Below are 27,874 nucleotides of genomic sequence, written 5' to 3' on the forward strand. Positions count from 1 at the left end.
GTGGAGAGGGGTGGAGGGGGAAGAGGGGTGATGGGGAGGGGAAGGGTGGAGGTGATGGGAAGGGGGAGAGGGGTGGAGGGGAGCGGTAGAGGTGAGGGGGAGAGGTGGGGGGAGGGTGAAGGGGAGGGGAAGTGGGGTGGAGAGGCAAAGGGGTGGAGGAGAAGGGGATGGAGTGGTGGTGGAGAGGGGTGGAGGGGTAGCGGGGAGACAGATGAAGAAGTGGGTGGAGATGGAGGAGAAAAGGGTGAATGGGGATATTGACCAGGGGAGTTTTGTATAATTTCCTATTAATTATTAACTTTCGTCATTCGTATTTGTAACATGGCCGCTGGAGGCTCTTTGTCACGGCTCGTGTATCCTGCGTGTGCTTCTGTCAATAAATAGTTTATATTTGGAAGGGAGGGGAGCAGCTTGTCCTCTTTCACTTTCGGCTGTAATCGCGGCAGTGAGCGGGGGAGAAGACGGTGATGGCCACGGTCTCACTGGCCCGTGACACTCTGTGCTGCCCCATCTGCCTGGAGCTGCTGAGCGAACCGGTAACGCTGCCCTGCGGCCACAGCTTCTGCCGGGCGTGCATTGGCCGCCACTGGGAAGTGCAACAGCGAGGCGCCGGCGGCTGCAGCTGCCCGAGCTGTCGGCGCAGTTTCGAACCGCGACCCTGGCTCGGCACCAGCACGCTGCTGGCCCAGATCGTGCGCTCCCTGGCGCAGACTTCGCCGCCGGCCGCCGGACCCGGGGACGTTCCGTGCGATTCATGCCCGCGCCAGCAGCCGCTGAAGGCAGAGCGCTCCTGTCTGCAGTGCCAGGCCTCCTTTTGTCACAGTCACCTGCAGCCGCACCGCCAGAGCCCGGCTTTCCGCCACCACCGCCTGGCACTGCCGCTCCGTGACCTGGGCCTGCGCCGCTGCCCCGCGCACGGCAAACCGCTGGAGAGCTATTGCCGCACCGAGGGCCGCTGCGTGTGCTGGGTGTGCGCCCTGGAGGAGCACCGGGAGCACCAGGTCAGCACTGTGGAGGAGGAGGCGGCTCGCAGGCAGGTGAGGGCTGTGGGCAGGAGGTGGGAGATGTGTGTGCAGTGGGAGAGGAAGGTGGGCGAAAGTCTGGGGAGGAAAGATGAGCGAAAGGGAATATGAGGTTGAGGAGAGAATTGGATCAGGAGTTTGGGGTGAAATTGGAAGGGGAGAGGGGTTATAGCCGGGGAGAAGAGGGTGGGGTTTAGGAGGTAGACCTGGAGGAGTGGAAGGGATGTAGTGAGGGAGGGGTGAAGGAGGGACAGTGTTTGAGGAATGAGGGCTTAAGAGGGAGAGATGTGTGGGGGTCATGAGTTTGAGGGAGTAGTCAGATGGAAGTGAGTGCAGGAAGGAGGGGAGAGGGACTGTGGATGGGAGGAGAGGAGATTGGGGGGAGGATCCGGGGAGTGAGGTTAAGTTTGGGTTGTGGGGGAAGGGGTTGTGAAATTTAGGGAGTGGAGGGGGATGGGCCAAGAGGTTGGGGGTCTCTGATGGATGTCTTGGGTGGGGATTGGGGAGAGCTATCTGAGGATGGGGGTTGTGAGTGGGAGGGAAGAGGGTCTGTGTGTCCTGAGGTGGTGAATAGGTCTTAGAATTTGGGGAGGGGAGGGGAGAGAGAGAGAGTTTGGAGAGTCCATGTGATGGAGGGGAGATGGTGTCCTCGTGGGGTGGGGGAAGAGCAAGCCTGGTGAGATCTGGGAGGTGTGTGGAGTTGCCGACCTCTGGAGAGTGATAGGTGAATGGTAGATGTGGGAAAGGACAGGGTCAAAGATTGGTGAGGGAATTCTGGAGTGAAATGTTTGTGAATAATCAGGAGGGTGTCAGGAGGGCAGGCAGGTGAGGGGATGTGAGTCAGAGCCTAGAGTTACGTGGGATGGGGAAGGTCATGAGGAAGTGGGATGGAGTGGGGCCGGTGGTGAGTGGGTTGACTGTACTATGGAAGAGGACCTCTCTACAGAGAAAGGACTAATCTTAGCACTAAGCAAGGGACCTGGGCAACACACTCAACATTTGATGAAGGGTCTTGGCATGAAATGTCAGCTGTTTGTTCCTCTCCGTAGATGCTGCATGATCTGCTGAGTTCCTCCATCATTTTGTGTGTGTTGCTCTGAATTTTCAGCATCTGCTGAATCTCTTGAGCAAGACACAAGATGCTGGAGGAACTCAGCAAGTCAGCTGGCATCTATGGTGGGGAATGAACAGTTGGTGTCTCGGGCTGGCACCCTTCATCAGGACAGGAAAGGAAGGGGGACGAAGCCAGAATGAAGGTGGGGGGGGGGTGTGGAAGGTGATAGGTGAAGTCACGTGAAGGGAAGGGTGATGAAGTAAGAGGGGGTGGGTGGAAGACGTAAGGGGCTGAAGAATAAGGAATCTGATAGGAGAGGAGACTGGACCATGGGAGAAAGGGAAGAAGGAGAGGCACCAAAGGGAGGTGGGGAGAAGGGAAGGGGTAAGAAGGGAGCCATAATGAGTAATGATAAAAAAGAAATCAGGGAGTGGGAAAAATTCACAAAGAATTGGGAAATGTAGAAACTCTAGTGGATTGACTTGATTTGGAGGTGGCGGCACCACTGGCTGATAAGGGGTCACTTGACAAAATATTAACGTTACTGCATTGTACAGGGTCTTCAGCTCACTATGTTGTGCTGGCCTTTTGACCTACTCCAAGATCTTTCTACCATCCCACATTGGCCTTCACTTTCCTATCATCCATGTTTCTACCTAAGCGTCTCTTCAGTGTCCCTCTGCCTCACATTTAGGGTGTTAGTGGGGTTGGTGAGCAGATTAGAAATTGGGTCCGGTGGATGTGGGATCTAGGTAAAGATCAAGAGCAGTCACTTTTGTTTTCTGTCAGATTCTGGTGTGGACAATACTTTGGCTCAGCACTGAGAGGTTTGTGAAGGATTGTTGGGGCCAGAAGTAAGGGTTTCTGTCGTGCACTGTGTGTGCGAGCAATGGTAATGAAATACTCTTTTAGGTGGATGTAGTAGCTCGCGTGATTGTCTCAGAAACATTTGCAATTTGGCTCCAGTTTCCAGGATGAATGTGAGTGGGAGGGTTTGAGGTTTCTCTTTCTGTGGGGGTGGAGTGCTTGGGTAAGATTTTTCACTGGTGTAGAGCTCGATTGAATGAGGATGTGGGCAGCTGGTTTTTCAGCGAGTCTATAATTTTAATCCTGTGCAGAAGCTGATCATGCAGCGGAAGAGGGAACTGGAGGAACACTTACAAAGCACGGCCAACGAGATTGGAAAGTGGATTCAAAACATTGACTGTATCAAGGTGAGTGTATTTGTTGTGTCCACTGTAAGTAACTCCTGTGACTGGCCCACTGAGGGAGCAAGGCTAGTCACAGTGAACTGACCCTTCCTGGGGAGTGAGAATTTTTCATTTTTATCTTTTTTAAATTTTATAAGACCATGAGACATGGAGCAGAATTAGACCATTTGGCTCATTGAGTCTGGCCCATTCCATCATGGCTTTTATTATCCCTCTCAATCCCATTTTCCTGCCTTCGGCCTGTTTCCTTTGACACCCTGAATAATCAAGAACCTATCAACCTCTGCTTTAAATACGTCCAATCACTTTACTTCCACAGCGTTTGTTGCAAAGAGTTCCACAGATTCGCCATCCTCTGGCTAATGAAATTCCTTCTCATCTCTGTCTTTAAGGGATGTCCTTCTATTTTGAGACTGCGCTCCCGGGTCCTAGACTCCCCCACTACAAGGAACGTCCAGAGGATGTAGATGTGGAGAGGCTCCAGCATAGGAACAGGCCGTTCTGGTCCAATGAGTCAGCGCTGCCCAATTAACCTACTGACCTGTACGTCTTTGGAATATGGGAGGAAAACAGAACACCTAGAGCAGGAGGTTCCCAATCTTTTTATGCTATGACCCAATACCATTAAGCAAGGGGTCTGTGGACCCCAGGTTGGAAACCGTTGTGGTCATGGGGAGAACGTACCATCTCCATACAGACAGCAGTGGGATTTGAACCCAGGTCATTGGCACTGTAATAGCATTGCGCTAATTACTATTCTACTGTGCAAAGTGATTAATGTAACTCCATTACAGTGGTTGTCAGATCACTCAGAGTGATGCCAAGTGTAACTGAGGGGAGTGAAAGGAATTCATCAGGTCAGGCAGCATCTATCGAGGGGAATAAACACTCGATGCTTCGGACAGAGACCCTTCATCAGGACTAGGAAGAAGCCAAACTAAGAAGTTAGGGCAGGGGAAGAAGTACAAGTTGGCAGGACGATAGGTGAGACCAGGTGAAGGGGAAAGTATGTGGGTGAGGGAGAGGTAAACTGATTGGTTTAATATTGTTGTCAGAGTTGTACAGCATGGATACAGGCGCTTTGGCCCAACAGGACCATGCAGACCGTCTAAGACAGTCCCATTTGCCTGTGATTGGCCCATATCCTTCTCAAGCCGTCCTATCCATGTGCCTTTGAGATGTCTCAACCAGCTCCTCTGGCAGCTCGTCCCATACATCGACCACCAATAACAGAGTGTTACAGTCACAGAGAGAAGTATGGTGTGGTCGACAATAAAGTCCAGGGGTCACGACAAGGTAGATTGTGAAGTCAAGACTTCATTTGTATCATGCAAGAGGCCTGTGCATTGATAATTGGGTGAAATTAAACCTGGCCAGGGGTAACTGGCCACTGGTTGAATGATACTGTACAAAAGTGAATCACTAGTTAATTGCAGGGGGCAGTGGTGAGAGATGATGAACAGAGCGCAAGAGATTCTTCAGATGTTGGAAATCCAGAGCAACATATGCAAAATGTCAGAGGAACTCAGCAGGTCAGGTGGCATCTATGGAAATGAATAAACAGTACACATCTTGGGCCAAGAGTCTTCTTCAGGACTGGAGTGGAAGTGGGGGGGCGGGGGGAAGCTAGAATAAGAAGGTAGGGAAGGAGGAAAGGCTGGTGGGTGATGGGTGAAGTCCGGTAAGGGGAAGGTTGGCGCGTGTGGGGAGCAGGGATGAAGTGAGAAAATGGGAGGTGATAGGTGGATGCGGGAAAGTGAAGGAGAATTACAATGTGGTGGTGGTGGGGGTATGGAGGTGACCAAAAGCAGTGATGGGAAAATGGGAGTGATCGATGGTGGTGGGAGAATGGGAGTGAGAGGTAGTAATGAAAATTCAAGCCCCCTAGAAGTCTGAACTGAAGACCAAGAAGGCTGGATACGCACAGCTGGTCAGAGATGTGCAGAGGTAACTCTTCGGCAGCTGGTGCGGTTAGTCTGATGTGCAGGGGTGCTGGAGCTGAGTGGTCGGTGCTGAGAAGGAGCGGCTGGGGACTTTGTCAGGGACACTCTCCAAATAAGAATTGTGTTTATTATCATTGACAAATAAAACACAGAACGTTACAGGCCTTTCAGCCCACAATGTTGTGCTGACCTTTTAACCTATTCTGACATCAGTCTAACCCTTCCCTTCCACATAGCCTTCCATTTTTATACCAATCTTGTGCCAATCTTGAGTCTCTTAGATGACTCCAATGTTTCTGCCTCTTTCACCACCCCTGACTGGCACCCACCACACTCTGCATTTTGTTTTAAAAGCCTACCTCTAACATTCCCCCCCCCGCCCCATACTTTCCTCCAATCACCTTAAAATTATGATCCCTTGTATTAGCCATTTCCACCCTGGGAAAAGATCTCTGGTTGCCACTCAATGTAAATTTCACTCTATGTGCCATGAACTTTTATGTTTTACAGCCGCAGAACAGTAAACAGGGCAATATGTAAATTACTACAAGTTACAATAAGAAATAAAAATGTTAATAATAGTGCAAAAAGAGCACAATTAATGAGGAGGTGTTTATGGGTTCATGGACTGTTCAGAAATCTGATGGCAGAGGAGAAGATGCTGTTTTTAAAACACTGTACATCTTCAGACTCCTGTAGCTCCTCGCTGATGCTAGTAATGGGAAGAGTACATGCAGTTATTCCTCTCCCCACTAACAAATGGGGTTGTCACTGTCTAAAGGGTGGGGTGTGATTGAAACTTGTAGTGGGAGTTACCAAATGATTCTTACCAGTCACACCCCTCCCATTGTGTTATCATGAGGAGAGTGTTTGTTTTTCTGGCAGGTTGCCTGTATTATAATTTTCTGTAATGGGAAACTACTTCATGTCTACACGTGTCGAGAGCTGTGAGTTGGGGGAAAAAACTGACAAATTCCGCGAGCGTCTATTTATTATTTTTATATGTACCGAGGTACAGTGGAAAACCTTAGCAAGCCATCCTTACAGATCAGTTCACCACGTTAATCATTGAGATATGGTGGTTGTCCATTGTGTCCGCCGTTGACAGGAAACCTGTGTGGGAGAGTTTTTAAAGTAAAAAGCTGCTGCACTGGGGCAAGTCCACTCTCTCAACCTCAGAGGTCTGGGTCCAGTGGTACAAACAAGCATCGCAAACTTGGGTCTTCCCTGGCTGGAGTGAATGACCATGATGTCTTCTGTGCCTTGTTATGCCCTTCACTTTCCACGCAGTGTTGCAGTACCCCCTTCCTGGCCGTTGGATCTCACTGTTGATCTCATCCACCCAGTCCGCCAGAGCTGAACTTGCTTGCACGTCCCTATCCCACTGGGGTACGAGGCCACCGGCTGCCCTCACCTGGTTTAACCTGAATGTAGAAGCAGTGTACCGGGGTGTGGCCACTGTCACATGTGAACAGTGGGTGAGCTACCCCAGAACACACACAACAAGCCCCTTCTCCATGCTGTCCCTCCCTGGACACCCCATGCACTGAGGTAGTAGAAAGTAAAGCAATAAAAGTGCAGAATAGAGTGTTACAGTTACAAACAGAGTGCAGTGCAGGCTGCAAAGTGTAAGGTTATAGTGAGGGAGATTGAGGTTAAGAGTCCATCCTATTGTCCATCACAGTGGGGTAGAAGCTCTCCTTCAGCCTGGTGGTACGTGCTGTCAGGGTTTTGTATGGGAGAGGGGAGAAGAGAAACTGTGCGGGGTGAGTGGGGCCTTTGACTATGTTGGCTGCATTACTGAGGCAGTGAGCAGTGTAGACAGGGTTCACGAGGGGAGGCTGGTTTCTGTGATGTGCTAGGCTGTATCCACAACTCTGCAGTTTCTTGCAGTCAGGGGCAGAGCAATCAATGTACTACTCTGATAGGATGCTTTCGAAGACCATTACATAGAGCAGAATTAGGCCATTCAGTCCATCGAGTCTACTCCGCCATTCCACCATGGCTGATCCCGGATTCCACTGAACCCCATACACCTGCCTCTCGCCTTATCACTTGATGCCCTGACCAATCTGGAAGCGATCAACTTCTGCCTTAAATATACCCAAGGGACATTGTTCCGACACGGGCTATGGCAGAACATTCCACCGATTCACTACTCACTGGCTAAAAAAAATTCCTCCTTACCTCCGTTCTAAAAGGTCACCCCTCAATTTTGAGGCTGTGCCCTCTAGTGCTGGATACACCCACCATAGAAAACATCCTTTTCACATCTACCCTATCAGTCCTTTCAACATTTGGTGGGTTTCAAAGAAATTCCCCTATACAGGTGTGCGCCGCTTAACGTCCGATCGCATATACGTCCGTAGTCCCGATCGAAGAACTTGATGTAGCAGACGTAACCAATGTCGTGTATCGCGCATCTCTTGCATGTAGTAGCGTTATCTCTGTTAAATTTCCTTTTGAAAATATTGTTGTAAAGTGCATCATGGCTTCCAAACGCAGCAAAACCACTCCTAGTGATAGCAGCAGCAAGAGGCAAAGGAAGAGTATTGATCTGGAAGTGGAACAAAAGTTTATTAAACAATATGAAGGTGGAAAACCAGTGAATGCTATTGCTCGAAAATGCGTGAGGGAGCTATATCAGATATGGAGAAATTGCTAATGACATGGATTGAGGACCAAACACAAAAGAGAATCCCTCTCAGCACGTTGATGATCACTGTTAAGGCACGGAGCTTGTTTGAAATGCTTACGGAACCCCCTGGGTCGCCTCAGGCTCGCTCAGCTCGTTCTCGTCTAGGGGGAGCAGCCTTCGGCCCCGCCAAACTGGGTAATCAGCTGGTGTGGATGCTGTGTGATGTCCCCACCTCGCCAAAAAACAGACAGGACACCATATCCGATTAAATGAGTACAATTTATAAAGGTTACTATAACTAAGTGATTAATAACGATACAGTATATATGAAGGAAAAAAAATAAAGAAAAGGCACCAAACTTATCAAAGTCCAAACCACTTCGTGCGCAACCGTTGGAGCTCAATTACCGAAGTCTTCTGGCCACCATTCAATCCCCTCTAAACTCCTCGACTCGCAGCTCAGGACCACGCGAAGTGGTCAACCAAGCACATCTATCCTCGTCTCCTCTCCTCGGGGTACCACCTGGCCTCGGACACCCCCCTTGGGGTCAGTTCCTCACCCCGTTTACAGCATCGCGTCCTCTCTCTCTCACCCCCTCGCGACGAATCCCCAAAAGCCCACCAACAATAGCTTACAGACTCAGAAGAAAGAACAACATTAATCCCAATTGGTTTACAAAGGAATACAATTCTCGTTATCAGTAAATTTTAACCCAAACAAGCTTCCAGCACTCTCTCGCAACAAAGAAGCATTCCTACTTTTAACAAAACAAAGAAGCCATTTTGATTACATACACAGTAACAAAGAAAAAGAACAAATCCCCTTTACACTCTCCCCCCACCAAATAAAAGTCATGTCCTCATGACTATTAAATAACTCGCCACCTTTCCTGCCAACACACCCTAACCCAAGCACAGTGACATCTCCTCCCCACACAGTAAACCTCATGCCCTGTTCCTCAGGCGCTACATAGGCCAACTATCTGGGAGTTCCCTAACCCTTCTGAGACCTCCATACCCCCTCACCTAAACCCTTCAGGCTCGGACACAACTGGGGATACCTCGGGCCCGCTACCAACTCCTCTCTCAACCTCTCACTCATGCCCCCCACTGCACACAGCTAACCCTCCCCACTACACCTGACTCAGTGGGAGAAGGGCCAAAGGTCTCTTCCTCAGTCGAGTGAAAGTCAGCAAAAGGCAGCATGTACCACACATCCAGCACATCACTCTTCGAATCCGTATTCTTCCTCATTTCTGCGATTGGCAGCTGCTGTCTGATCTTCTCCAAACGGAAACACGTGGCCTGCACTGCTCCTGCAGTCTCTTCAGCCTCCTGCAATTGAGAGATCAGCTTCTTCTCTGGCCCCTGCAACTCCCGCCACAGGCTCAGCAGTTCTGACTCACGCATCCCGGCCATCTCAATTTGGGACGCAGTTACTCCAACAGCTTCTTCCACCCCGACCTGAAAAGCAGCAGTTAAAGATTGGTCAGCCTCCAGTTCAGTATTCACTGCACTTCTCTCCAGCTTTTTCTTCCTCATGACTTCTTCCAGCTCAACTTCCAGGTTTTGCACTTCATTTGAACTGTTGATGGTCATCTTCAGGTTCCCTTAAAGCTTCCGCTTCCCTCTTCCGAGATTTATCAGCAATTTCTTCACCTCCGCAAACTCCCCTCTCCAGGCTCTCAGTTTGCTGTTGCCCTCAGTCAGGCAACTTTCTTTGTTCTCTCCAACTTGTAAGTCTTCCCACTGGTTCCAGATCACTCTCTCCAATCTCTCAGTCTTCATTTCAAACTTGATTCTGTAGATACAGTCACTCACGAGCTGCGACCTTCGCCAGCCCTGGCACGTGCCCAGAAAACACTTTAACTCTGTAGTTCTCAGCCGCTCCTGCAACGACCTCACATCATATTCTCCCGAGGCAAATCCAAATACCAGGAGATCATCCACATACAACAAAACTCCAAACTCCTCCACATCCCCCATGGTCTTCCACATGCCCCGCAGGAAGGTTGCAAGGGCACCGGATATGCCCTGCGGCATCTTTTCGTCAACGCTAGTCGGAACTCGAACAACGCAGAGATAACCAGCAATCGCACACCCACAAAGGCACACCAGCTCTTCGCCGCAGACATAATTTAAAGAGGATCTTAAATTAAGCTTCCACAGAAATCAATCCCGGACGAGCACCCCACAATGTAACCCCCTGGGTCGCCTCAGGCTCGCTCAGCTCGTTCTCGTCTAGGGGGAGCAGCCTTCGGCCCCGCCAAACTGGGTAATCAGCTGGTGTGGATGCTGTGTGATGTCCCCGCCTCGCCCAAAAACAGACAGTACACCTTATGCGATTAAATGAGTACAATTTATAAAGGTTACTATAACTAAGTGATTAATAACGATACAGTATATATGAAGGAAAAAAAATAAAGAAAAGGTGCCAAACTTATCAAAGTCCAAACCACTTTGTGCGCAACCATTGGAGCTCAATTACTGAAGTCTTCTGGCCACCATTCGATCCCTTCCAAACTCCTCGACTTGCAGCTCAGGACCACCCGAAGTGGTCAACCAAGCACATCTATCCTCGTCTCCTCTCCTTGGGGTACCTCCTGGCCTCGGACTCTCCCCTTGGGGTCTGTTCCTCACCCCATTTACAGCATCGCGTCCTCTCTCTCTCACCCCCTCGCGCCGAATCCCCAAAAGCCCGCCAACAATAGCTTACAGACTCAGAACAACATTAATCCCAATTGGTTTACAAAGGAATACAATTCTCGTTATCGATAAATTTTAACCCAAACAAGCTTCCAGCACTCTCGCAACAAAGAAGCATTCCTACTTTTAACAAAACAAAGAAGCCATTTTGATTACATACACAGTAACAAAGAAAAAGAAGAAATCCCCTTTACACTTAAAGAAAAAGCAGGACCAGACTACGATACCGAGTTTAGTGCTGCTCCTTATAGGTTTGCTAAATATACAATATGGTGTTCACACAACGTCCAAATCACATAACATCTGATTTTATAGAACGTGTCGTGGACGTTAAGCGACGCCTACCCGTATTCTTCTAAATTCCAGTGGGTACAGGCCTAAAGCTGCCAAATGCTCCTCATATGTTAACCCCTTCATTCCCGGCATCATCCTCGTGACCCTCCTCTGGACTCTCCAATGACAACACATCCTTTCTGAGATATCGGGCCCAAACTGTTGACAATACTCTAAGTGTGGCCTGACAAGTGTCTTATAAAGTCTCAGCATTATCTCCTTGCTTTTATATGCTATTCCCCTTGAAGTAAATACAAACACTGCATTTGCCTTCTTTACCACAGACTCAATCTGTAAATTAACCTCTGGGAGTCTTGCTTGACGACTCCTAAGTCCCTCTGCACCTCCAATGTTTGAACCTTCTCCCCATTTAGATAAAATTCCACACTATTGTTACTTTTACCAAAATGCATTATCATACATTTCCCAGCACTGCCACTGTTTTGCCCATTCTTGCAATTTATCTAAGCCCTCTTGCAATTCCATTGCTTCCTCACCACTATCTACCCCTCCACCTATCTTCGTATCATCTGCAAACTTTCCCAAAAATTTCCTCTCTTGCGATTTGACATCAACCTGATTTTCCGAATCCCCTTGCATATTGAAGTCCCCCATTACCCTTTCTCTATGCCTTCTCCAGCTCTCTTTGCAATCTCAACCCCATATCTTGGCTACTATTTGGAGGCCTATATACGATTCCCATAATGTTGTTTTTTTTAACCCTTGCGGTTTCTTAACCCGACCCACAAAGATTCAACATTCGCTGAACCAGTGTGACCTCTTTCTAAAGATGTCATACATCTCTTACCAACAGAGCCACACCACCTCGCAGCCTTCCTGCTTGTCATTTTGATGCATCCTTTGATGTTAAGCTCCTAAATACGGCCTACTTTCAGCCACGACTCAGTGATGCCCACAATGTCATTCTGGCCAGTTTCGAATTGCGCCACGAGTTTGTCCACCTTATTCCAAATAATACAGTAGCTTTCGTCCTGCATTCTTCGCCCTTTTGAATTTTGCTCTGGTGCATCTACAGGGACATGACAATTTTGTTTAGTCTCCTGGGGAAGTAGAGGTGCAGGTGGGCTGTCTATGTGATTGTGCCGGGATAGGTCATTGGTGATGTTATTTATGTTTTTATTCTGAGTTTTGGTAGTGATTTGGGCAAACTTCTGTGACTTGAATTGTAATGTGGGCTGATCGCCTGTGTTGGGGTTGTGGAGGGAGGTGAGGGCAATGGTGATCGGCGAGTGTCTGTGGGGGAGTGACCATGGGAAGGTGCCAAGTCCCCGAACCTCCAGTAACCTGCATCTTGTCATTGTGGAATGGCTGTCAACTGGGAAGCTATGGGAATGGTCTCCTCAACTGTGAGTCTAAAGATAAATATTAGCTTTATTTAGCAAGAAATATGGGCTAACACAGTTGCAACCTCTGCTCACCTACTGCCCTCACCCCCCCCCCCCACCCCATAGGAGTCCACTCAGCGGGTGAAGGGCGACGCCCTGGCCAAGTTCAGCGAGGTTTTTGGTGCAGTGGAGGCGGCGCAGAAGGAGGTAGTGGGCCTCATCGAGCGCGAGCAGCAGGTCGAGCTGATCCGGGCTGAGTGCGCACGGAAGGAGCTGGAGCGGAAGTGGACTGAGCTGAGACAGGAGAAGATGCGGCTGGAGGCTCTGTCCCAGATCGACGACAGCATCGCCATCTCACAGGTGAGAGAGCCGCAGGGGCTGTTGGGGCTGGGTGGCAGGACCGTGGGAGACAGTGCACAGAAGACAAAATCTCGTACAGCACAGAAACAGGCCCTTTGGCCCGAATATCTGTGCTGTTTCCATACCAAATTAAATTAAAGCCTTCTGCTGGCACGCGGGTTCAGGTCCCCCCATAATAAAATGAAACCATAAGACCTAAGGGCAGAACTAGGCCATTTGGCCCATCAAGTCTGCTCTGTTATTTAATATGGCTTCCCACGTGGTCCCAACCCAGACCCCGGTGGCACTCCACTAGTCACTGGCAGCCAATAACTCCCTTTATTCCCACTCTTTGCCTCCTGTCAATCAGGAACTGCTTGTTCCATGCTAGAATCTTTCCAGCAATACCATGGGCTCATTGCTTGTTAAGCAGCCTCATGTGCGGCACCTTGTTAAAGGCCATCAGAAAATCCAACTATATAATAACCATCTATTCTCCTTTGTCGATCCTGCTGGACTTTAAATCATTTTAATTTCATAAATAATGAGAGATTCTGCAGTTGCAAATGATCTACTGTATGTTCTTTGGAAATGTTCTGTGCAACCCACAGTGCAGCTGAGACCATAAGACATAGAAGCAGAATTAGGCCATTCTGCCCATTAAGTCTGTATTAAGTCTGATTTGTTATCCCTCTTAACCCCAATCCCATTCTCTTGCCTTCTCTCTGTAACCTTTAACGTTCTGACTGATCTACTTTAAATATACTCAATAATTTGGCCTCCACAGATTCCTGTGGCAGTGCAGTGATTTCCACAGATTCCACTACCCTCTTGCTGAAGAAATTCCTCCTCATCTCTGTTCAACGTATTCTGAGGCAGTGTGCTCTGGTCCTAAACTTCTACAGTGGTGGAAAGCGTGGCCACTCTCTCTAGTCCTTTCAATTTTCAATAGATTTTAAGGGGATCCTTCCCCATTCTTCTAAACTCCAGCAAATGCAGGGCTAGAGTCATCAAACACACCTCATAAGTTAACCCTTTCATCACCGGAATAATTCTCATGAATCTCCTGCCCCCTCTCCAATGCTAGCACATCCTTTCTTTGATAATGGGCCCCAAGCTGCTCACAGTACCTCAAATAGGGTCTGATGGAAAAAGCGCCTCAGCATTACATCCCTGCTTTTGTATTTCAGTGCTCTTGTTCTAAATTAGTTTAGAGATGTCTGTGTCACCTGAAAGTTTATTCATGATAGCTTTTGTTTCTGTAATGTATTCTTTGCACACAAAGTGCTGGAGACAGTCAGGCAGCATCTCTGGAGGGGAGTGAGTAGTTGAAATTTCGGTCCATGAGCCGTCATCAGGACTGGAAAGGAAAGGGGAAGAAGCTCGAATAAGAAGTTGGAAGGGGGATTGGGGAGGGAATAAAAGTTTAAAATTTATTCCTCTGATTTGACAACAGGAGGTATTCACAAAGAAAGACGGCACTGCACACATCCTAAAGCTTTTCAAACCTATATTTGTGATGGCTGTCCATCATGGCCAACAATGACAGGGAACCCGTGAGGGAGAGGTTTTAAAGTGGAAAAGCGGTTGCACTGGGCAGTTCCACTTTTTTGACCTCGGAAGTCTGTGTTCAGTAGTATGAATAGATGTCACAAAATGGGGGCTTGCAGTGGATGACCATGTTTTCTGTGCCTTGTTCTCCACAAGACGTTGGAGAATCTCCTTCTCGGCTGTTGGATCTCACTGTAGATCTCATCCACCCTGTCTGCCAGAGCTGACTTCACATGCTAGCACGGGCATGTTCCGATCACACCGGGGTGTGAGCTCCATCGACTGCCTACACCTGGTTTAGTCCGTCTGGCATAGTGATGTACCGGGATATCACTGTTGCGTGCAACAGCCACTTGGAATCACAGGTGGGAGCTGAGTGTCCGGTGGGGACCAAAGATCATTGTGCTTCCCCAGGATGGACAAGACAAGCCCTTTCACCAGAGGTGTTACCCCTCACGGGACATCCCATACACCCACTTATTAGAATCACTTTAATAGGATTATATTAAAAACTACTTTACCCACTTAAATAAAATGTAGAAGAAAAGCATACTTATCAATACACTGATACAATGCTTGAGGGAACGTAGGTATCCAACAACCCATTCTGCAGACCTCTTTCTGCTTGTGTCCGTTTGTCTCTGAGTGCTGGTCGTAACCCCAGCTGAAGGTGAATGAAGCCCTGCACAAAGAAGTTGCCCCTGTTTTTTTTTTAATCTACCTTTCCAGACCTCTACCCTAATACTTTTTCATTCTGTCTGTACTTTGTGTATCTCTGGTGACCCTTGGCCTAGGGACAGAATTTTAAAGACAGAGACGGCGTGCTTGAGGAACATTGAGCGTAGAACAGTACTGCACCGTACTGTCCCTCTGGCCCATAATGTTGTGCCAACCCTTTAACCTACTCCGCGATCGATCTGACCCTCCCCTACCTACTCCACGATCGATCTGACCCTCCCCTACCTACTCCGCGATCGATCTGACCCTCCCCTACCTACTCCGCGATCGATCTGACTCTCCCCTACCTACTCCGCGATCGATCTGACCTCCCCTATCTACTCCGCGATCGATCTGACTCCCCTACCTACTCAGTGATCGATCTGACCTCCCCTACCTACTCAGTGATCGATCTGACCTCCCCTACCTACTCAGTGATCGATCTGACCCTCCCCTACCTACTCTGCGATCGATCTGACCCTCCCCACCTACTCAGTGATCGATCTGACCCTCCCCTACCTAGTCTGCGATCGATCTGACCTCCCCTACCTAGTCTGCGATCGATCTGACCCTCCCCTACCTAGTCTGCGATCGATCTGCCCCTCCCCTACCTAGTCTGCGATCGATCTGCCCCTCCCCTACCTAGTCTGCGATCGATCTGACCCTCCCCTACCTATTCTGCAATCGATCTGACCCTCCCCTACGTAGTCTGCGATCGATCTGACCCTCCCCTACCTAGCCTGCGATCGATCTGACCCTCCCCAACCTACTCCACGATCGATCTGACTCTCCCCTACCTATTCCACGATCGATCTGACCTCCCCTACCTACTCCGCGATCGATCTGACCTCCCCTACCTACTCCGTGATCGATCTGACTCTCCCCTACCTACTCCGTGATCGATCTGACCCTCCCCACCTACTCAGTGATCGATCTGACCTCCCCTACCTACTCCGCGATCGATCTGACCCTCCCCTACCTACTCCGTGATCGATCTGACCTCCCCTACCTACTCCGCGATCGATCTGACCTCCCCTACCTACTCCGTGATCGATCTGACCCTCCCCTACCTAGTCTGCGATCGATCTGACCCTCCCCTACCTACTCAGTGATCGATCTGACCCTCCCCTACCTAGTCTGCGATCGATCTGACCCTCCCCTACCTACTCAGTGATCGATCTGACCCTCCCCTACGTAGTCTGCGATCGATCTGACCCTCCCCTACCTAGCCTGCGATCGATCTGACCCTCTCCTACCTAGTCTGCGATCAATCTAACCCTTCCCTACCACACAACTCATAATCCTCCATTTTTATTTCATCCATGTGTCTATAATAATCTTTTCACAGCTGCTGCCTGACCTGCTGAGTATTTCCTCCTTTTCGGGTTTAGTTGTGGTACCTTTTGGATGCAGAGCTTGTTATCTGTATTCTCTGCAGGTAGTCAGATTACTGAGTGCAAAGTCCAGTTTTATTCTGCCCCCCACCTTTCTTTGTCGCTTTCAGGAGTATCTGGATTTTAACGAGATTGCGGAGAATCCTGCCTCACCACCTTTAACGACCAATCTGGACACTAAGCTCACCAAGGTGGAGAGAGCCGTGACCAGACTGTCCACTCTGATCAAGGATCATGTCCAGACCACTTGGGCAAAGAACCTGGAGAACATAAGCGCAACAGGTCAGTTGGCCGTAAGTGCTCGATGCGTTATTAAAGAAGAAATATCGTTCATGTTAAAGGGTTTGAGAGCAATCTTGAATCTTTAGCTAGCTTGAATCTTAACAGCACTGTACAGGCCCTGTGGCCCATGATGTTCTGCCAACCTTTTAACCTACTCTAAGATAAATTTAACTCTTCCCACCCACATGGCTCTTCTTCTATTGTTCAAAGAAAAACTCTCACACAAGGCCATCAGATGTGCTAAAGAAGGAACAAATCATGGGAACGACAAAGCTGCAAAGAAGAACAGACAAAACATTACACAGCAAACTGTAAAGTGAGTCCACAACTACGAGCTGCTGAGGGAAGTGAAGCCAGTGCTGGAGCCAATGGCCCCGAACACAGACACCAACTTAGTCAGTTTAGTGATGTGTCGATGGCTGCAGCCCTGGATCAAATTGCACAAATAGTGGAGCGCGTTCAGTACTGAGGACGTTAAGCATCAAATCGTAGCCAAAAGTGAGCCCACAGCCACTAGCCACGGCCGCCGAAGTGATTGAACCTTCAGTGTGAGATGCAAGTCTCCAGCACCTTTCCTCCGCCGGCAGCAGCAAGAGGGAGAACAGTCAAATGCAGGCAGACGGCACTGAGCACCCGTTCATTTTCAGCTCTTGTCCTCGTCAATTTTTATTCTTGCGCAACACTTCAATCAGCACAGAATAATGGAGCTGACCATTGGGCCGTATTCCGCCATTAGGAATTGATGCAGCGTATACCCACAGTGATGGCCATATCTGTACTCCATGCGGAATCCCCCAGGGGATCGCAGAATCGTTCAGTCATCTCCAAAGTACATTCCTAAAAGGCAAATTACACGCTGCAGTCGATCCCAGTCCAGAAAAAGTATATTTAGACAAAGGGGAAGAGTGTTCAGTAGTTTTATAAGCTGTCTGCAAGGTTTCACCGTTAGAAACTGGTGCTATCTTGTCAGGACATCACTAGGCAGTGATGCATCATTATTGTAGAACGGCTGCAATGATGCGATTTAATATTCAGGATTGTTTAATGTAATTTACAGTGCAGAAACGTAAAGGAGAGCAAAATAACTGTTACTCCGAATCCGATGCAGCACAAAAAAAAATACAGTAAGGTAACACAATTTTTTTAAAAAGCACAAATAGGGAAACTGTCATAACAATTAGTGTGGTGCTATTACAACTTAGGGTGTCAGAATTCACAGTTCAAATCTGGCTTCTTTTGTAAGCACGTTGTATGTGCCTTCCCATGTGTGTGGGTTTCCTCCCACACTCCAAACACATACCAGTTGGTAGGTCAACTTGTCATTGTAAAGTGTCCTGTGATTAGGCAAGGGTTAAATTGGTGGGGAGCATGGTTCATGGGCTGGGAGGGCCTGTTCGACGCTGTACCTCTATAAAGAAATGAATAAATAATACAAAGTTGCCTTGTAGCTATTGATTGTATGTAAATTGATGCATGGGTGCCTTTATGTAAGGTGACTGACAGGAAACAATGAAGAATGGACTACATTCCAAGAATAATAAGTACATAAAATCTATTTCTTTATTTTCTGGTGAATGCCTGCAAGAAAATGAATCTCAGGTTAGTATATGGTAACCTATACATACTTTGATCATAACTTTGCTTTGACTTCAACCAATCCATCTACATCAATGTCATTTGTACATCAAAGTCTTTGAACAACAAGCAGGGAGCAACAGACGATGAGAACGGGCTGGTGGGAATTCTGAGGGCCAGGATCTATCCACGTTTGGAAACCCAAGGAGAGATCACAAATGGCATAGCTTTCTATGTGGGAAATTGTGTCTCATGAATTTAACTGAGGTTTTGTTTTCAAAACGGTGACTGATTAGGTTGAAGATTGTGTTCTGTGCTGTTCATGCTATGTTGGCACCAGAATATGTGATGACAATTGTGGGTGGGCCCGGCATATTCTTGGGTTGTATTGCTTGTTATTGTTAGCAAATTTCACAATTTCTCGATGTACTCGTGATAAATAAATGTGAACCTTGAATTCTTAAATGCAAAGCTGACGTCACTGAGATAGAATTGTCCCATGTAGGGAGATCTGTAATCCTGTGCCTCACTCGTTCAGTCTGTTCTGGGTGTGTTAGTCAGACAGAACTCGTTTGCATGGGATCATCCATTTGTCGGGGAGGACTATGAATGTTGCATCCTCGCTAAAGATCAAAGTAATTTTATTATCGAAGTACGTATATGTCACCACATACCCCAAGATTCATTTTTCTGTGGGCATACTCAGCAAATCTGTAGAGTAGAAACACTTAACAGGATCAATGAAAGATCAACCAGAAGACAACAAATTGTGCAAATTCAAATACAAATAAATAGCAATAAATAACGAGAAGATGAAATAACAAGATAGAGAGTCTTTAAAGTGAGATCTTTGGTTGTGGGAACTTCCTGATGGATGGACAAGTGAATGTTCGGTGGCTATAAAAGGCATTCACCCCCCCCCCCCCTGAAAATGTTCATGTTTTATTGTTTTACAACATTGAATCACAGTGGGTTTAATTTAGGTTTTTTTGACACCGATCACCAGAAAAAGACTCGTGTCAAAGTGAAAACAGATCTCTACAAAGTGCTCTAAATTTATTACAGATACAAAACACAAAATAATCAATTGCATAAATATTCACCCCCTTCAAATCAGTAGTAGATGCAGCTTTGGCAGCAATTACAACCTTGAGTCTGTGTGGACAGGTCACAATCAGCTTTGCACATCTGGACACAGCAATTTTTTCCCTATTCTTCTTCACAGAACTGCTCAAGCTCTGTTAGATTGCATGGAGATAGTGAGTGAACAGCCCTTTTCAAGTCGAGCCCAATATTCTCAATTGGATTGAGGTCGAGACTCTGACTTGGCCACTCCAGGGCATTAACTTTGTTTTTGAACCATTGCTGTGCAGGTTTGGCTTTATGCTTGGGGCCATTGTCTTGCTCGAAAACAAATCTCGCAAGTTGCAGTTCTTTTCCAGACTCTGTCAGGTTTTCCTCCAGGAAACCCCTGTATTTTGCTGCATTTATTTTACCCTCTACCTTCACAAGCCTTCCAGGGCCTGTTGCAGTGAAGCATCCCCACAGCGTGATGCAGCCACCACCGTGCTTCACAGTAGGGGTGGTGTGTTTTGATGTGCAGTGCATGGCTTATGCCAAACATAGCATTTAGTCTGATAGCCAAAGACCTCAATTTTGGTTACATCAGACCAGCTTCTTCCAACTGACTTCAGAGTCTCCCACATGCCTTCTGACAAACTCTAGTCAAGATTTCACTTTTTTTTCACAGTGTCTTTCTCTTTGCCACTCTCCCATAAAGCTGCGACTGGTGAAGCACCCGGGCAACAGTTATTGTATGCACAGTCTCTCCCATCTCAGCCACTGAAGCTTGTAACTTCTCCAGAGTTGTCATAGGTCTCTTGGTGGCCTCTCCCATTAGTCCCCTTTGTGCGCAGTCACTCAGTTTTTGAGAACAGCCTGCTCTAGGCAGATATACAGCTGTACCATATTCTTTCCTTATCTTGGTGGTTAACTTAACTGTACTCCAAGTGACTTGGAGATTTTCTTGTATCCATCTCCTGACTTGTGCTTTTCAGCGGAGTTGCTTGGAGTGTTCTTTAGTCGACAGGGTGTAGTTTTTGCCAGGATGCTGATGCACCAGCAGTTGGACCTTCCAGATTCAGGTATATTTTTACTACAATCAATTGATGCACCTTGACTGCACACAGGTGATCTCCATGTAACTAATTATGTGACTTCCAAAACCTATTGGCTGCACCAGTGATGATTTGTTGTGTCATATTAAAGGGAGTGAATACTTAAGCAAACAATTATTTTGTATATTATATTTGTAAATAATTTAGATTCCTTTGTAGAGATCTGTTTTCTGTTGATCAGTGTCAAAAAAAGCGAAATTAAATCCACTGTGATTCAATGTTGTAAAACAAACGTGAAAACTTCCAAGGTGGTTGAATACTTGGGCACTGTAGTTATCCCTTTTTGTTCAACAGCCTGATCGTCAAGGTGCTGTTTACATGATACACAAGCCAGGGCTGTACGATATGGAGAACAAGGTATTGCCTGTGCGGCAGGCTGGCCCTCTCCACACAGCTGTTGAATCTAAAGGAAGGGTAGAAGCTGACAGTGTTCGGCACCGGCAGCATCGCTGGAGTTGCCAGTCATTGTTGACCATGAAGTAGGACTGCCTCAGGGACTCCAGCTCTGAAGTTTTCCTTGGGGCTCAGTGCCAAAGCCTTCCCCGTGAGTGGGTGTAGCTGCAAGGCAGAGAAGGTTTGAGATCAGAGCTTTCCTTCTCCTAAGTGAGCTGCCAACAATGGCTGTTGAGCCTCATTATGCTGAAAGTGATGGCTTTTAAGGCTGCCTTTGCCCCTTTTCTTGTCAGTTGAATTTGTTTTGCTGGGCTCACTAGCTAAGCCATGTGTGAAGGCCAGACGCGGTTGTGAAAGGCTATTCAAGGTGCATGCCATTGGGAGCATTTAATAGGGAGTGGGAGCTGACCTCCACTATGTTCTGCACACCCCCAGTTCCCTGGTTGTGGCACTGTTTGTATGACTGTTAGCTTTTTATCCTTTTCCACAGATATGGAGGAAAGCAGTCTGAACCCATCGGGGAGTGCAGCCCTCCACGAAGATCCAATGCTTCCCGAAATGCAGAGTCGGGAGGACCTCCTGCAGTGTGAGTCCCATTTTCAGTTGTACCCACTAAATGCCAGAGGAACGGAGCAGGTCGGGCAGCCTCTATGGGGAGGGATAAACAATCGATGTTTCACATCGAGACCTTTCATCAAGGCTCAGGTTGCCTGAAATTCTGACTGTTAATTCTGCCTGACCTGCTGAGTCTCTTCAGCATTTGGTATGTTGTTCTCTGGGGCTTCGGCATCTGCAGAAACTCTTGGATTTATGATTTTTCAATCCCATTTTGTCTTGTCACTTCCCACCGGGTTAGGGTCAGGGCGAGTTATTGGGAAGGGTTCCAAGGATGAGGAGACAGCACATTGAGGGATTGGCTTGGTTTGGAGAGATGGGACAGTGATTACAGCGGGTCAAAAGATGATGTGAATAAGTACCAGGTTTACTATCACTGACATAAGTCATGAAGTTTGTTCTGTAGCACCAATGCGTGCAATACATAAAAACTACTGTAAATTGTGGTTCAGAATACGGAAAAAATAAAGTGCGAGAAGAAAGTGAAATAGTGAGGTAATATGCACCAATTCATGGATTATTCAGAAATTTGATGGTAGAGAGGAAGCGGCTGCTCGTAAAATGTTGAGTGTGTGTCTTCAGGCTCCTGTACTGCCTCCCTGATGTTAGTAATGAGAAGAGGGCATGTCCCGGTTGGAGTGGGTCCTTCTCGATGAACGCTGTCTTCCTGAAACGTCACCTTTTAAAGGTGTCCTTGATGGTGGGGAGGCCACTGCCCATGATGGAGCTGAGATGGGGTGTTATGCTGGGGGCAGCTGGAAAAGGGGTGAGGTTGTGCTTGAAATCAGTATGTGGGGGTTGGAGAGGGGGAAGGGCAAAGTTGGGCTTAAATACGATGGCTCAAAGCAATCACGAGGGAATTCCTGATCTCTCTTTTGCCCAGGTGTGAGGGTAGTCCAGATTGGGAAGTGATAGGGACGGGCAGGCGAAGTGTGCACCCGGTGGAAGCCCCTGTGGTCACAGGGAGAAGATACATTCCTTACAGATAGTTAGAAACACAAAAGATTCAGCAGACACTGGACATCTAGAGCAACACACAGAAGATGCTGGAGAAACTCAGCAGGTCAGGCTGTGTCTATGGAAAAGAGGAAACAGTCGATGTTTTGGGCCAAGGTCCTTCATCGGGACTGGACAATAACGGTGGGGTCAGAGTAAGAAGGTGGGGGGAGGGGAGGAAGAAATACGAGGTAGTAGGTGAAACTGGGAGAGTGGGAAGGTGAAGTAAAGAGCTGGGAAGAATGAGTGAAAGAGATAAATGACTGGAGAAGGGGCTGGAGAGAGGAGAGGACCATGGAAGGGAGCTGATGGGCAGGTTAGGAGATGAGATGAGGTGGGAGAAGAAATGGGGATGGTGTCGGAGGGAGGTGCCATTACTGGAAGTTTGAGAAATCAATGTTCAAACCTTCAGGTTGGAGGCCAGTCTGTTGGGGTCATCTACTGTATCTGGTTCTCCTGGTGTGGCCTCCTGCATATCGGTGAGACATGATGTAGATTGGGAAATCACTTTACCGAGCACCTAAGCTCTTCCACCAGAGAAAGCAGGATCTCCCAGAGGCCACCCATTTTAATGCCCATTCGGACACGCCAGTCCATGGCCTCCTACTGCTGCGATGAGGCCACACTCAGGTTGGAGGAGCAACATCTTGTATTCCGTCTGAGTAGCCTCCAACCTGATGGCGTAAACATCGACTTCTTGAACTTCCAGTAATGACCTCCCCTCCCCTTTTCACCATTCCCCACCCCCAATTTCCCCCTCTCATCTTGCCTCCTTACCTGTCCATTATCTGTATCTGGTGCTCTTCCCCCTTCCCTTTCTTCCTTGGCCTTCTGCCCTCTCCTATCAGATTCCTCCTTCTCTACCCCTTTATCCCTTTCATCAATCAACTTCCCAGCTCTTTACTTCACCCTTCTCCCTCTCCCAATTTCACCTAACATCTTGTACTTCCTTCCCTACCCCCACCTTCTCACTCTGACCTCATCTTTTTTGCCCAGTCCCGATGAAGAACCTTGGCCCAAAACATCAACTCTTTCTTCTTTTCCATAAACGCTGCCTGGCCTGCTGAGGGGATAGTTGAAGCAGGTGAGGGGAGAGGGGATGAAGTAAGAAACTGGAAGGTGATTGGTGGAAAAGGTAAAGGACTGATGAAGAAGGAATGTGATAGGGGAGGACAGTAGTCTGTGGGAGAAAGGGAAGGAGGAGGAACAGCAGAAGGTGGTGATGGCAGGTGAAATGTGCAGGGACAAGAGGGGAACCAGAATGGGGAATAGAAAAAGGGAGGAGAGGGAGAAATTACTGGAAGTTACAAAAATCATTGCTCGTGCTTTACAGAGAGTGGCAAAATTGAACCCCAATCGCTGGTGTCCCATTGTGATAACAGCTACGATATTGTGCTACCACGTTTGCATGGGACGTCACTGCAGTCAATGTAGGATGGACGCTGGTGAGGACTGAGCACCAATTGTTACCCTGGGCCATCAGGCTCTATAATGAGTCAATCTATAGCCAGGGAAGTGATGACGCTCTCCTGTTAGACTGTCCGTGGTAACTTATTTTTTATTCTTTCTCCATCTCTTGTATCTGTGCACTTGCAATGCTGCTGTGATGCTGTAATTTCCTTTGGGACCAATAAGGTATCTATCTATCTATGTATGTGTCTCCACAGATTGCTGCCAGCTTTCACTGGACCCTAAAACAGTGCAGAAGGAACTGTGCCTGAGTGACAGCAACCAGCGGGTGACCAACATCTACCCGAGGTCGGAGGAGTACGAGCCCGGCCCCGAGAGGTTCGACGTGTGCTCCCAGGTGCTGTGCTGCGAGCCCCTGAGCATCGGCCGGTTCTACTGGGAGGTGGAGCTGAACGACGGCGATGCTATGATCGGGATCACCCACGCCCGGATCCGCCGCAAGGGCTCGGACAATTGCTGCATCCTGGGCCGCAACCCCTACTCCTGGTGCGTGGAGTTCTGGTACAACAACGTCTCGGCCTGGCATGACAATGAGGAGACGAGGCTGCAGGTGGGGAGGTATGGCCGGATCGGGGTGTGCTTGAACTGCCCAGCTGGCACCCTCACCTTCTACGGAGTGGCGGAGCAGATTGCCCTCATCCACCAGTTCCACGCCTCTTTCACTGAACCTATGCACCCGGCCTTCTGGGTCTACTGTGATACCACGCTCAGTATCTCCCTGTGCCCCTGAACTCTGACCCCCAACCTTTTGCAGTGAAGCACTTTCCCAAGGAACGACGCGACAGCTATCTGACTTTTCCTGTGATCTGTGCTATTGGAATCTGGCGTAGGTCCCATGGGGACTCCTCTGCAGTCATGGACTTCTCCTCACGTCATCGCCAACAGTGGCAGTAAAGATGGACAATGTTGTAAATTCTCAGCAGGTCAAGCAGCATCTCCAGTGAGGGAAGCCAGGTTAAGTTGCTGAGAGGACTTGGAGAGATGGATAGGATGAAATGAGTGTCTCCAATAGGACGGGTTAATGTGGCATTTAGAAGTAGATAACTTCTATAACTCTATAAAGTGTTACTTGTGGAACTGTAGTAGGGCGCGCCCAGTAGGTCAGATAATATTGAGAGAGAGAGCACAATAGATGCTGAAAGGGGCAGTTCCGATATAGGGAGAGTGAGAGCAAGTTGGATAATTTGTCATTGAGTCCAAAGGCTGTACCAGGCCCAGACAGAGGCTGATAGATCTGTCTACATATGAGGGGCCATTCTGCATGTTTGTGCTGGGCCTTGCTGTGACAGTCCAGAATGTAAATGATTTCAGGAACATTTTATTACCCTCTGTTGCTGGAGCTTTGCTGAGACTTAGAGTGAAGACACTGGAGGTGATGTTGGGTTTTCCTCCTTGAATCTGGATCAGGTTTATTCCCAAACACGAGGAAATCTGCAGATGCTGGAAATTCAAGCAACACACACAAAATGTTGGTGGAACGCAGCAGGCCAGGCAGCATCTATAGGAGAAGCACTATCGACGTTTCGGGCCAAGACCCTTCGTCAGGACTAACTGAAAGGAAAGATAGTAAGAAATTTGAAAGTACGAGGGGGAGGGGAAAATGGGAAATGATAGGAGGACCGAAGGGGGTGGGGTGAAGCTGAGAGCTGGAAAGCTGATTGGCAAAAGGGATAGAGCTGGAGAAGGGAAAGGATCATGGGACAGGAGGCCTAGGGAGAAAGAAGGGGGGAGGGGAGCACCAGAGGGAGATGGAGAACAGGCAGAGTGATGGGCAGAAAGCGAGAAAAAAAAGAGGAGGGGTGAAAAAAACTAAATATATCAGGGATGGGGTAAGAAGGGGAGGAGGGGCATTAACGGAAGTTAGAGAAGTCAATGTTCATGCCATCAAGTTGGAGGCCACCCAGACGATATATACGGTGTTGTTCCTCCAACCTGAGTGTGGCTTCATCTTGACAGCAGAGGAGGCCATGGATAGACATATCAGAATGGGAATGGGACATGGAATTAAAATGTGTCCTATTCCCATTCTGTTATGTCTATCCATGACCTCCTCTACTGTCAAGATGAAGCCACACTCAGGTTGGAGGAACAACACCTTATACACTGGCTGGGTAGCCTCCAACCTGATGGCATGAACATTGACCTTTCTAACTTCTGTTAATGCCCCTCCTCCCCTTGTTAACCCATCCCTGATATATTTAGGTTTCCCCCCCTCTATTTCTGCCCATCACTCTGCCTGTTCTCCATCTCCCTCAGGTGCTCCCCTCCCCCCTTCTTTCTCCCGAGGCCTCCCGTCCCATGATCCTTTCCCTTCTCCAGCTCTGTATCACTTTCGCCAATCACCTTTCCAGCTCTCAGCTTTACCCCACCCCCTCCGGTCTTCTCCTATCATTTCACATTTTCCCCTCCCCCTCTTACTTTCAAATCTCTTACTATCTTTCAGTTAGTCCTGACGAAGGGTCTCAGCTCGAAATGTCGACAGTGCTTCTCCCTATAGATGCTGCCTGGCCTGCTGTGTTCCACCAGCATTTTGTGTGTGTTGCTCAGGTTTATTCCTGCTGACTTGTATGTTGTGAAGTCAGTTGTCGTGCTGCAGCCGGACAGTGCAAAGACACACAATGTCTATGAATTACCAAATAAACAATGCAACAAATATCCAGGTAGTATTGGTTGGTTTATTGTCCTATCAGAAATTTGATGGCAGAGGGTCGTAGTCATAGATTCATAAAGCTCTACTGCAGAGAAACATACCAAACCTTTGATCTACCCAGTCCCATCGACCTGCACCTGCCTCTTAGCCCTCTATACCCACCCATGTATTTCTCCCATAAACTTCTCTTAAATGTTGAAATTGAAGTCGCATCCACCACTTCTGCTGTCAGCTTGTTCCACACTCGCCAGTGTGAAGATGTTCCCCTTGGTTGCCCCTGGTAGTAGATGGTTGCCTCTCTGACTGGAGGCCTGTGACTTTTGGAGTGCCACAGGGATTGATGTCTGTTGTTTGTCGTCTCTATCAACGACTCAGTTGATGATGTGGTTAACCAGATCAGCAAATTTGCAGAAGACACCAAGATTGGGGATGTAGTGGGCAGTGAGGAAGGCTATCATGGCTTGCAGGGGGATCTGGATCAGCTGGAAAAATGGGACGAAAAATAGAGGGAATTCAGTGCAGGTAAGTGTGAGGTTTTGCACTTGGGCAGGACCAACAAGAGTAGGTCTTGTACAGTGAACGGTAGGGCATTGAGGAATGAGGTAGAACAAAGGGATCTAGGAGTACAGGTCCATCATTAAATGTGCATCACGGGTAGATAGGTTGGTAAAGAAAGCTTTTGGCCTTCATAAATCAAGGTATTGAGTGCAGGATATTATGTTGAAATAGTTTAAAACATTGAGGCTAAATTTGGAGTATTGTATGCAGTCTTTGGTCATCAACTTACAGGAAAGATGTAATCAAGGTTGAAAGAGTACAGAGAAAATTTACACGAATGTTGCTGGGTCTGGAGTCCCTGAGTTATAAAGAAAGACTGAATAGGTTAGGACAGTGCTCCTTGGCGTGCACAAAATTGAGAGGAGATTTGGTAGAGGTATAGAAAATTATAAGGGGTAAAGATAGGGTAAATGCAAGTAGGTTTTTTCTACTGAGGTTGGGTGGGACTACAAATAGAAGTCATACGTTAAGGGTGAAAAGTTTAAGGGCAACATGAGGGGAAATTTCTTCACTTGGAGGGTCTTTAGAGTGTGGAATAAGCTGCTGACACAGTGGGGTGCATGCAAGCTGGATTTTCAATGTTTAAGTGAAATTTGGATAGTTGCAAAGATGAGAGGGTATGAAGGGCTCTGATCCCAGTGCAAGTTGATGGGAGTAAGCAGTTAGACATCGACTAGATGGGTTGAAGGTTTTTTTTTTCTGTGCTCTACTTTTCATTCACTATAAACATTTCATCGTTTATTCTTAACCTATGACCTCCAGTTCTAGTTTCACCTAAACTCAGTGGAAAAAGCCTGCTTGTGTTTACCCTTTATAATTTTGAGTACCGCTATCAAATCTCCCCTTGTTCTCATATGCTCCTGGGAATAAAGTCCTAACCTATTCAACCTTTCCCAAAACGGTA

At 47.9% G+C, this 27,874-nt stretch overlaps 1 protein-coding gene across 2 annotated transcripts; it reads left to right on the top strand.

Annotated features, from left to right (window-relative positions):
• Positions 1 to 267: 267 nt before the first annotated feature.
• Positions 268 to 25,267, top strand: LOC140730198 (tripartite motif-containing protein 16-like). Of its 2 annotated transcripts, none has more exons than XM_073050361.1 (6): positions 268 to 1,037; positions 3,195 to 3,290; positions 12,380 to 12,613; positions 16,365 to 16,536; positions 21,172 to 21,267; positions 23,960 to 25,267. In XM_073050361.1, the coding sequence occupies exons 1-6, from the start codon at positions 468 to 470 to the stop codon at positions 24,490 to 24,492; spliced, it is 1,701 nt and encodes a 566-aa protein (XP_072906462.1). In that variant the 5' UTR covers positions 268 to 467; the 3' UTR covers positions 24,493 to 25,267. The 2 variants fall into 2 exon arrangements, with proteins under 2 accessions (XP_072906462.1, XP_072906463.1); XM_073050362.1 differs by having other exon boundaries at positions 399 to 1,001.
• Positions 25,268 to 27,874: the final 2,607 nt, after the last annotated feature.

Source organism: Hemitrygon akajei, chromosome 7, assembly GCF_048418815.1.
Source record: "Hemitrygon akajei chromosome 7, sHemAka1.3, whole genome shotgun sequence".
NCBI classification, from domain to species: Eukaryota; Metazoa; Chordata; class Chondrichthyes; order Myliobatiformes; family Dasyatidae; genus Hemitrygon; species Hemitrygon akajei.

What these genes read in the sequence shown, in the direction of transcription:
- LOC140730198 (XM_073050361.1), top strand. Translation starts at nt 468, where the DNA reads ATGGCCACGGTCTCACTGGCCCGTGACACTCTGTGCTGCCCCATCTGC. An exon ending in AGGAGGCGGCTCGCAGGCAG is followed by an intron (nt 1,038 to 3,194) that starts GTGAGGGCTGTG and finishes AATCCTGTGCAG; the next exon opens with AAGCTGATCATGCAGCGGAA. An exon ending in TCGGGAGGACCTCCTGCAGT is followed by an intron (nt 21,268 to 23,959) that starts GTGAGTCCCATT and finishes GTGTCTCCACAG; the next exon opens with ATTGCTGCCAGCTTTCACTG.